Raw genomic sequence first — 12,422 nt, forward strand, 5'->3', positions numbered from 1 at the left:
CATTCTTCTCAGCACCAAGTCGCACTTATTCTAAAATTGACCACATAATTGGAAGTAAAACACTCCTCAGCAAACGCAAAAGAATGGAAATCATAACAAACAGTCTCTCATACCATAGTGCAATCAAATTAGAACTGAGGATTAAGAAACTCACTCAAAACCACACAACTACATGGAAACTGAACAATATGCTACTGGGTAAATAACGAAATGAAGGCAGAAATAAAGAAGTTCTTTGAAACCAATGAGAACAAAGACACAACGTAGTAGAATCTCTGAGACACAGCTAAAGCAGTGTTTAGAGAGAAATTTATAGAACTAAATGCCCACATGAGAAAGTGGGAATGATCTAACATCGACACCCTAACATCACAATTAAAAGAACTAGAGAAGCAGGAGCAAACAAATTCCAAAGCTAGCAGGGGACAAGAAATAACTAAGATTAGAGCAGAACTGAAGGAGATAGAGACACAAAAAACCCTTCAAAAAATCAGTGAATCCAGGAGCTGGTTTTTTGAAAAGATTAACAAAATAGATGACCACTAGCCAGAATAATAAAGAAGAAAAGAGGGAAGAATCAAACAGACACAATAAAAAATGATAAACAGGATATCACCACTGATCCCACAGAAATACAAAGTACCACCAGTGAATACTATAAACACCTCTATGCAAATAAACTAGAAAATCTAGAAGAAATGGATACATTCCTGGACACATATACCCTCCCAAGACTAAACCAGGAAGAAGTCGAATACCTGAATCAACTAATAACAAGTTCTGAAATTGAGATAGTAATTAATAGCCTACCAACCAAAAAATGCCCAGGACCAGATGGATTCACAGCCAAATTCTACCAGAGGTACAAAGAGGAGCTGGTACCATTCCTTTTGAAACTATTCCAAACAATAGAAAAAGAGGGAATCCTCCCTAACTCATTTTATGAGGCTAGCATCATCCTAATACACAAGCCTGGCAGAGACAAAACAAAAAAAGAAAATTTTAGGCCAATATCCCTGATGAACATTGATGTGAAAATCCTCAAGAAAATACTGGCAAACCGAATCCAGCAGCACATCAAAAAGCTTATCCACCACGATCAAGCTGGCTTCATCCCTGTGATGCAAGGCTGGTTCAACATACATAAATCAATAAACATAATCCATCGCATAAACAGAACCAAAGACAAAAATCACATGATTATCTCAATAGTTGCAGAAAAGGACTTCAACAAAACTCAACACCCCTTCATGCTAAAAACTCTCAATAAACTAGGTATTGATGGAACGTATCTCAAAATAATAAGAGCTATTCATGACAAACCCACAGCCAATATCATACTGAATGGGCAAAAGCTGGAAGCATTCCCTTTGAAAACCTGCACAAGACAAGAATGCCCTCTCTCACTACTCCTATTCAACATGGTATTGGAAGTTTTGGCCAGGGCAATCAGGCAAGAGAAAGAAATAAAGCAAATTCAAATAGAAAGAGAGCAAGTCAAATTGTCTCTGTTTGCAGATGACAAGATTGTATATTTAGAAAACCCCATCATCTTAGCCCAAAATCTCCTTAAGCTGATAAGCAACTTCAGCAAAGTCTCAGGATACAAAATCAATGTGCAAAAATCACAAGCATTCCTATACACCAATAACAGACAGAGAGCCAAATCATGAGTGAACTCCCATTCACAATTGCTACAAAGAGAATACAATACCTAGGAATCCAACTTACAAGGGATGTGAAGGACCTCTTCAAGAACTACAAACCACTGCTCAAGGAATAAGAGAGGACAAAAACAAATGGAAAAACATTCCATGCTCATGGATAGGAAGAATCAATATTGTGGAAATAGCCATACTGCCTAAAGTAATTTATAGATTCAATGCTATCCCCATCAAGCTACCATTGACTTTCTTCACAGATTTAGAAAAAACTACTTTAAATTTCATATGGAATCAAAAAGGAGCCCGTTTAGCGAAGACAATCCTAAGCAAAAGAACAAAGCTGGAGGCATCATGCCACCTGACTTCAAACTATACTACAAAGCTACAGTAACCAAAACAGCATGGTACTGGTATCAAAACAGATATATAGACCAATGGAACAGAACAGAGGCCTCAGAAATAATGCTACACATCTACAACAATCTGATCTTTGACAAATCTGACAAAAACAAGCAATGGGGAAAAGATTCCCTACTTAATAAATGGTGTTGGGAAAACTGACTAGCCATATGCAAAAAACTGAACTGGACCCCTTCCTTACATCTTATATAAAAATTAACTCAAGATGGATTAAAGACATAAACATAAGACCTAAAACCATAAAAACCCTAGAAGAAAATCTAGGCAATACAATTCAGAACATAGGCATGGGCAAAGACTTCATGACTAAAACACCAAAAGCCATGGCAATAAAAGTCAAAATTGACAAATGGGATCTAATTAAACTAAAGAGCTTCTGCACAGCAAAAGAAACTATTATCAGAGTGAACAGGCAACCTACAGAATGGGAGAAAATTTCTGCCATCTATCCATCTGACAAAGGGCTAATATCCAGAATCTACAAAGAACTTAAACAAATTTACAAAAAAAAAAAAAATCAAAAAGTCGGCAAAGGATATGAACAGACACTTCTCAAAAGAAGACATTTATACGGCCAAGAAACATATGAAAAAAAGCTCATCATCACTGGTCATCAGAGAAATGCAAATCAAAACCACAATGACATACCATCTCATGCCAGTTAGAATGGCAATCATTAAAAAGTAGGAAGCAACAGATGCTGGAGAGGATGTGGAGAAACAGAAATGCTTTTACACTGTTGGTGGGAGTGTAAATTAGTTCAGTCATTGTGGAAGACAGTGTGGCCATTCCTCAAGGATCTAGAACCAGAAATACCACTTGACTCAGCAATCCTGTTACTGCATATATACCCAAAGGATTATAAATCATTACACTATAAAGACACATGCACATGTATGTTTATTGTGGCACTATTCACAATAGCAAAGACTTGGAACCAACCCAAATGTCCATCAATGATAGACTGGATAAAGAAAATATGGCACATATACACCATGGAATACTATGCAGTCATAAAAAAGGATGAGTTCATGCCCTTTGCAAGGACCTGGATGAAGCTCAAACCATCATACTCGGCAAACTAACACAAGAACAGAAAACCAAACAGTGCATGTTCTCACTCATAAGTGGGAGTTGAACAATGAGAACACATGGACACAGGGAGGGGAACATCACACACCAGGGCCTGTTGGTGGGGTGGGAGGCTAGGGGGAGGGATAGCATCAGGAGAAATACCTAACGTAGATGACGGGTTGACGGGTGCAGCAAACAACCATGGCACATATATACCTACGTAACAAACCTGTACGTTCTGCAAACGTATCTTAGAACTTAAAGTATAATAATAATAAAAAATAGAAAAAAACAATACTTCTCGATACTTTAAGATTTGTCTGATGAGAATGGTAGTGATATTAACAAATGTGATTTTTTTTGATATTGTATCATGAAATCTGGAAGGTCTGCATAGCTCACTGAATCAATATTTTACAAAGGACAAAGCATCATATTACAAAATCACACATTGGTTAAAAAAATCCATTCAAAATGAAAAGAGATCAATGGCTTTTCATTTTAACAACATGAAACATTCACTGATGTTTCAGATTCCTCATTGAAACTACTTTCACCTGTTATCTAGTTTTACCTGTTATCTACTATCACCTGTTATCTAGTTTGAAGGTAATATCAAAGAAGAATGTCCACAGTCATTGAAAAAAGCTATTATATGCTTCTTCCTTTCCAACTATATGTTTACATGAGGTTTGACTTTCTTCATGGAATTCAATTTTTGAAAAAGGCAAAAGATTAAATGCAGGAGCAGATAGAGAATCCAGTTGTCTTCCATTAAACCAGATGCTTAAAGAGATTTCCAAATATGTAAAACAGTGCCACTCCATTTTAGAGCAGAAGGCCTGTTAATTTTTGTTTTGTTTCAGAAAATACAGTTATTTTTCATAAAAACATATTACAGTAATATGCAGTGGGTTTATTATTATAGTTATTAAATAAATCAGTAGATAATTATTTTAAAATGTTTCTGTTTTACTTTCTAGTATGATGATTATGGGTATATATAACCATAATCATAAACTAAAGCTCTTGGGGCTCTTAATTTTCAAGAGTCTAAGGGAGTCCTGAGATCTAAACGTTTAAGGACCACTAGATTAAAATAACTAGAGATTAGTAAGTGTTAATGAGAGCGAGAAAAAATTAACATTTGTTTTGAATGTCTGTTTTGTTCTGAGTTCATTTTGTTCTCACAATTACTCTAGGAGGTCAATATTATTATTCCCGTTTATAGGTAATGAGACTGAGCTCAAAGAGAGTAATGGTTTATCCAAAGTTATGATTGTAACCCAGGTCTGAAAAATCCTATGCTCTTTCCTTTTACCTCTAATTGCCTTTCTACTAAGAACATTTTATTCTACAAGTATAAGGTTTAGTTTGATCAGAGGATTGACTTTTTATCTTGACATGTATATGTATGTATGTGTGTACAAGGGTATACTATCTGGACAGAGAAACTAAGAGAGTTAGGGCTATAATGGAAATGGAAAACATATAATCTTGCCACAAAAAAGAACTTGCTATTTACCACCTTAATGGTAAATTTTGCCAATAATAATAATCTTCAGAAAACAGGACATATTGAACCTTTTAAGAGATCAAATAGATGATTCTCCTTCAGGTCTCCAATTTTTGCACCCCCTGCAGTGCTCTGGTCTCCCCCTAATCACACCCTGTTGTTGTTAATAGTACCTCTTATTTATTGAGAACATATCATGGTCAGGCCCAATGCCAAATGCTTTTAATCGTTAACTCATTCAATTCTTTTTTTGTTGTTGTTAGATGTAGTCTCGCTCTGTCACCCAGGCTAGAGTACTGTGGCTCAGTCTTGGCTCACTGCAACCTCCGCCTCCCTGGTTTAAGTGATTCTCCTGCCTCAGCCTCCTGAGTAGCTGGGATTACAGGCATGTGCCCCCATGCCTGGCTAATTTTTTGGTATTTTTAGTAGAGACAGGGTTTTACCACGTTGGCCAGGCTGGTCTCAAACTCCTGAACTCATGATTCACCCACCTCAGCTTCCCAAAACGCTGGGATTGCAGGCGTGAGCCATCACACCTGGCCAACTCATCAATTCTTAGCTAGAGGCATCACGCTACCTGACTTCAAACTATACTACAAGGCTACAGTAACCAGAACAGCATGGTACTGGTACCAAAACAGAGATATAGACCAATAGAACAGAACAGAGCCCTCAGAAATAATGCCGCATATCTACAACTATCTGATCTTTGACAAACCTGACAAAAATAAGAAATGGGGAAAGGATTCCCTATTTAATAAATGGTGCTGGGAAAACTGGCTAGCCATATGTAAAAAGCTGAAACTGGATCCCTTCCTTACACCTTATACAAAAATTAATTCAAGATGGATTAAAGACTTACATGTTAGACCTAAAACCATAAGAACTCTAGAAGAAAACCTAGGCAATACCATTCAGGACGTAGGCATGGGCAAGGACTTCATGTCTAAAACACCAAAAGCAATGGCAACAAAAGTCAAAATTGACAAATGGGATCTAATTAAACTAAAGAACTTCTGCACAGCAAAAGAAACCACCATCAGAGTGAACAGGCAACCTACAGAATGGGAGAAGATATTCGCAACCTACTCATCTGACAAAGGGCTAATATCCAGAATCTACAATGAACTCAAACAAATTTACAAGAAAAAAACAAACAACCCCATCAAAAAGTGGGCGAAGGATATGAACAGACACTTCTCAAAAGAAGACATTTATGCAGCCAAAAGACACATGAAAAAATGCTCATCATCACTGGCCATCAGAGAAATGCAAATCAAAACCACAATGAGATACCATCTCACACCAGTTAGAATGGCAATCATTAAAAAGTCAGGAAACAACAGGTGCTGGAGAGGATGTGGAGAAACAGGAACACTTTTACACTGTTGGTGGGACTGTAAACTAGTTCAACCATTGTGGAAGTCAGTGTGGCGATTCCTCAGGGATCTAGAACTAGAAATACCATTTGACCCAGCCATCCCATTACTGGGTATATACCCAAAGGATTAGAAATCATGCTGCTATAAAGACACATGCACACATATGTTTATTGCGGCACTATTCACAATAGCAAAGACTTGGAACCAACCCAAATGTCCAACAATGACAGACTTGATTAAGAAAATGTGGCACATATACACCATGGAATACTATGCAGCCATAAAAAATGATGAGTTCATGTCCTTTGTAGGAACATGAATGAAGCTGGAAACCATCATTCTCAGCAAACTATCACAAGGACAGAAAACCAAACACTGCATGTTCTCACTCATAGGTGGGAATTGAACAATGAGAACACATGGACACAGGAAGGGGAACATCACACTTCAGGGACTGTTGTGGGTTGGGGGGAGGGGGGAGGGTTAGCATTAGGAGATATACCTAATGCTAAATGACGAGTTAATGGATGCAGCACACCAACATGGCACATGTATATATATGTAACAAACCTGCACGTCGTGCACATGTACCCTAAAACTTAAAGTATAATTAAAAAAAAAAACACTCTTTGTGATTGGCATTGTTATTCCAGACTTAACAGCAAAAACACCGAATGCTTGAGAGATGAAATGATTCATCTAAGCTCACATTATGAGTGAATATATGAATCAAGACTGAATCCAGGGCTGACTCCAAAGCCCTTGTGGTTAATCACCATGCGATGCTATGTACCTGCTTCCCCAAAGGATTTCAGCTACTTGAGAACTGGGACCAGGTCTTTTTCTTCCAAATATACTCATGCCTGGCACATTGCTTGGTACATAGTTGGAACTCAGTAAATTTTTGTCGAACAAATGAATGAATAAATAAATGCATGAATAAAGTACAGTCAAGAGGTAAATAAAGAGCCAAACTGCTTTCATTTACTTGAAGCCCGATTAAGGACAGGGTCTCATTGTTAGTTCAAGATGCTGGGCTACCAGTTTAGCTGAGCCATGCAACCTTGTTAATTTTAGTTATTTTCTCTGGTAACATTCCACACTCATTGGTTCCCATGGTTATTATTGTACTACATGTTGCTACATCGTACCTGATCTGTGACATGAGGAATGGTTTTAAATATACCCTCTGGGGCAGAGGTGGCACTTTGGAGTTCTAGATGGAATTGCCCTACTAATCTCTCTATGGAAGCTTATTGTAGGGGAAACACACAATATAACAAAGAACTAAATACAAATTTTATTCAGGTATAATATTCTCTGATTTTAAAAATGGGGCCAAAAGCATTAGCAATACTTTTATGTTAGATAGTTAAGAGGTTGTTAGCACCAAGCTTATTTCCCTTCACAAGTGAATCAAGCAATTAATAACAATAATCATACCTTACTTTTTATTATACAGAATTTTTGAGGGTATAAATCTTTATAACTCTTTATAGAAATCTATGTATTCAGTGTCACAGGAACTACTCGCAGATGCCACCTTGTATCCATCTTTCTTTCTTCCCTAATAACAGAATGCTGATTTTGGAGGGGCAGCTAGCAATGTGCTTCCTTTGTAGTTAACTGTGGTCATGTAACTAAGTGCCAGCCAATGAGATGCAAGTCTAAGGTGATGAGTATTTCTGTCAAAACCTCTTAAGTTGGGGCAATAAAATTTAACAACCATTTATAATTTTTTAAAAAAAACTTACCAAGCAAGGAGTAGAAGATAATTTCTTTGATCTGATGGAAGGAAATGAAAAACCACTAGCTAACAACATACTTAATGGTAAAACACTGATCCTTTCTCCCTAAGATCATGAACATGACTAGATTGTCCTCACTTACTACATCTATTTAAAAGGGTACTGGAGACCCAAGTCGGTGCAATAAGGTAAGAAATAAGAAAGAAGAAGCATAGATATTGGAGGAAAAAAAGTTGTTATTCATAGATGATGTGATCATATACACAGAAAATTCTAAGGAATCTATAAAAATCACACTAGAACTAATGAGAAAATTTATGAAATTTGCAGGATACAAAGTGAATACGCAAAATCAATTGCAATTCTACATGTTATCCACAAAGAATTCAAAAATAAAAATGTTAAACGTCCCTAGAAATAAATAAAACAAAACATGTGCAAGATATCTACCCTGAAAATGACAAAACATTGCTCTGAGAAATTAAACAAGATCTGAATAAATGAAGATATATGTCATGTAAAATGATTGGAAAATTCAATATGTGTAAGATGTTCAATATCCCCACAAATTGATCTATGGTTTCAATGTTGTCTCAATAAAAATCTCAGCATATTTTTTGAAGAAATTGACAAGTTGATTCTAAAATTTATATGGAAATGCAAAGGATCTAGGATAAACAAAATGGAAGAACAAAGTTGGAGGATTTATGCTCCTGATTTCAAGACTTTTTATAAAGCTCTGTAAGGGAGGTAGTGAGGCATTAGTGGTTACATGGGTACATGCAATGGATCAATGAAACAGAATAGTGTCCAGAATTAGACTCACACATATATGGTCAATTGCTTGTCAACAAAGACATTAAGATAACTCAATGTGGGAAAGAAATTCTTGTGTAACAAATAGTGCTTGAACAACTAGATATCTCTGTGGAAACAAAAGATGAACCTAGACCTTTCTTCTCATTCCAAATACAAAAACTAATCTGAGATCAGAAGCCTAAATGTAAGCACGTTAAGCATAAAGCTTCTAGAAGAAAATATAGGAAGAGTCTTTGTGATCTTTACAGTAAGCAAAAATTTCTTAGGACATACAATACACTAACCATAAAATTAAAAATTAATAAGCTGGACTTCATCAAAATTACAAACTTTTGCTTGACCAAAGGTATTGCCAGAAAAATTAAAACACAAGCTATAAACTGGGAGAGAATATTTTTGACTAAAATATCTATTTTTTGGCAAAATATATTTGACAAAAAACTTGTATCCAGCATATATAAAGTACTCTTACCACACAATATTGGAAAGACAGTCTAATCTTGAAAAAATGGGCAAAAGATTTGAAAAGAAACCACAAAATAAGAAATAAGAATGGCAAATAAACACAGGAAAAGGTGCTCAACATCATTCATTATTAAGGAGATGCAAATTAAAGCTACAATGAGATGCTACCCCACACCTATTAGAATGGCTAAAATTTTAAAAACTGACAACATCAAGTGTCAGTAAGGATATACAATATCTGGAACCCTGTCACACTACTGAAGGAAATGCAAAATGGTATGTTCACTTTGGAAAACAATTTGGTAGTTTCTTTAAAAAGTAGAAGTATCATACAGTTCAGCAACTCCAGTTTAGGTGTCTATCAAAGGGAAGTAAAAGCATACATCTATACAAAGACTTCTATGCAAGTGCTCATAGCAGCCTTTTCATAATAGCTCCCCAAAATAGAAACAACCCAAATGTCCACCAATAAAAGAATGAGTAAATAAAATCTAGTTAATATGTACAATGGATTATTAATTAAAACAAAAAGAAGCAAACTCCTGATACATACAAAATCATAGGTAAATCTTCAAAACATTATGTTGAAACAAAGAAGCCAAACACATAGGGCATATACGACATTATATATTTATATAAAATTCAGGAATAGGCAAAACCAATATAAATTATAGAAACAGAAAGTGGTTGCCTCTGAAGTGGTAGAACTGACTGTAACGTGACATTTCTGAGGTGATGGAAATATTCTACATCATGTTTTGGATATTGATTGCAATGGTATATTTAACCATCAAAACACATGAAACTGAACATTTTTGATCTGTGCATTTTAGGCATGTCAACTATACATTAAAAGGAGTTGCGAGGGAGTGGGCAGACAGTGCCCTTATTGCCCCTATTTTCCTCCTTTCCTTCTGACTGAAATGAAGAAGTAATGATTAGTGCCCCAGCAACATTCTTGGACTGTGAACATAAAATCCAAGTGTCAATAATGGTGAAGCAGAGAGGGGGAAAAAGGCCTAGATTCCTCATGTTTATGGATCTGCCATACCACCCCTGAATGGCCTTTCTCTGTATTTCATGTAGAAGAGAAAAGAAAATATTGACTGGGCGCGGTGGCTCACGCATGTAATCCCAGCACTTTGGGAGGCCAAGGCGGGTGGATCGCTTGAGGTCAGGAGTTTGAGACCAGCCTGGCCAACATAGCGAAACCCAGTCACTACTAAAAATACAAAAAGTAGCCGGGCATGGTGGCAGGTGCCTGTAATCTCAGCTACTCGGGAGGCTGACACAGGAGAATCGCTTGAATCCAGGAGGCAGAGGTTACAGTGAGCCGAGATCATGCCACAGCACTCTGGCCTGGGTGACAGAGTGAAACTCCATTTCAAAACAAAACAAAACAAAACACAAAAAACAAAAATACTCTCTTTTTAAGCCACTGTCTCAGATACTTGCAACCAAACAAAATTTCTAAGTGTTACAATCATTAATAAATTTCTTTTATGGTTAAATTATTTTTTATTATGTTAGATTATAGTTGGGAAGTACACTGAGATGTTTTTTAAATGGTATAATAAAAGCTGTTTATCTTTTATAGAGATTGATGCCTTTGGTGTATAAAAGTATTATAAATTAATAAATATTTGGAAAATTATTTCATATATACTAGATATATAGCAGTAATGGGCTTGCTTTTGGGACAAATCAAATCTTGGTACAGATCATGGATTAGTCATGTGGCCCTGGGCAAATAGTTAATCTCTCAGAGCCTCTTTCTTCCTCTGAGTATAGGGCTGATGTTATTAAGCTAGCTTTAACCTGCTGTTTAACCTGCTGTTATTATGAAGGCTGAATGAGGTCATGTATGTAAAACCTTCCACACGAGATCTGGCACAGAGCATATGGTAGCTCATTTTCAATAGGAGAATATTTGATTCTGAACATGTCATTCACTGCACAGGTAAGCCGTCACAAAGCAATTTGTCCTCCACCATCACCTGCATAATGTGTGGTTTTAATAGCTTATTATAGCATAAGAGAATGGAGTCATTGCCTATGGAGTGATTTACTACTGAATTTAATAGCAGTGAAGGCTGCATTGGCCTTCTCCAAGCAATAAGAGAAACCAATATTTCCCAAAGTATGTCAGAGAAAGTTGCAAAAATTATTATTTTGCCAGAAGTCATTGTCATGGAGAAAGACTCTGGGAAAGTGAAGGTTATTCTCAAATAACCTCAGAAAGTGGTGGCCACTGAGGCTAGAAAGTGTCTGAGAGGCTGGGGCTGGGCACCATCCAGTGGAGCCTATGGTGAAAGTCTTGGTTCCCTCGCCTGCATAACACGCATTCTGGTTTGCCACATCCTGCCCTATACTGGGAGGCAAATGCAGAGGCCTCAAGGACCCACAGCTAGAACCATGTAGCTCAGATGACCTCACCTCCACTCTAAGCAACCTAGGCCCCTGAGAGAACTGCTGAGATCCAACCAGACAAGGCAGAAATGCCAGGGAGTTAGCAAGCTCCTGGCAAGTGCAGCTCAGAGCGGGAGTATCTCCACAGAAAATCAGCGCACAAAGATGCCAAGAGAATCATTTACTTACCTGCAAGGGTTGGCAATTTCTTCTGGTGTTGTTTTCACAAAAGGGGATACAGGTTTTTCCACAAAAGATCCGAAGCCCAGTCTAAAGTTGCTGGTTAATTTAGACATTTCTTTGGAAAGCCGGGAGCCCAGCTCCTTTATTGTGTTGAGGTCGTCATCCATGGAGGCGGAGAGGTCCATGAGGTAATACAAATCCACCGGGTAGTCCTCAGTCTGGCGGACATGAACCTGCAGAGTCTGTGCACCACCTGCAAAGCCCAACAGGAAAAGCAAACCCAGGAAAACACACTGAGATTTATTTGCTACTGGCCACTCGCTGGGTCAGCTGGCTATTTCACCTCAATAAGAACTTACTGAAATACATATGATTTTATTAACTGTGTGGTCAAGATCCTAAAAGAACCAACCCATGAAATTCTTTCAGCAGTGAGTTTAGAACTATTGGAGGATAAGTTAGGATATTTTATCTCTCCTTGGGAGAACTAGCATCCATTTAGATAGAAGATAAGCTGAATTTTTTTGTGTGTTGTTTTAGAAAAGGAGAACCAAATAAAAGAGAGTTTAAATCTACATTACAACCCTTGAAGAAACGTGAGGTAAGCCTTAACAACATTTGAGTAATTTAAATGGTTACTATTAGAGAAGGCTTTTTTAGTAACACAATTGGAGTGCCAGGGGCCAATGTGAATAGAGAAATGTGTGAGCCTAATAATTTTCTATTTCCTTAAGAATGGGAA

General features: G+C 37.1%; 1 protein-coding gene across 3 annotated transcripts in view; it reads right to left on the bottom strand.

Annotated features, from left to right (window-relative positions):
• The window catches only part of ITGB6 (integrin subunit beta 6), a 170,284-nt gene that overhangs the window by 86,550 nt on the left and 71,312 nt on the right, over positions 1–12,422 (bottom strand). For all 3 annotated transcript variants that reach the window (XM_063595401.1, XM_063595402.1, XM_055108669.3), the window contains one exon: positions 11,687–11,933. In XM_063595401.1, coding sequence (XP_063451471.1) covers positions 11,687–11,933 — 247 coding nt within the window. The remainder of the gene's footprint in view (positions 1–11,686; positions 11,934–12,422) is intronic.

Source organism: Pan paniscus, chromosome 13, assembly GCF_029289425.2.
Source record: "Pan paniscus chromosome 13, NHGRI_mPanPan1-v2.0_pri, whole genome shotgun sequence".
Classification (NCBI taxonomy): domain Eukaryota; kingdom Metazoa; phylum Chordata; class Mammalia; order Primates; family Hominidae; genus Pan; species Pan paniscus.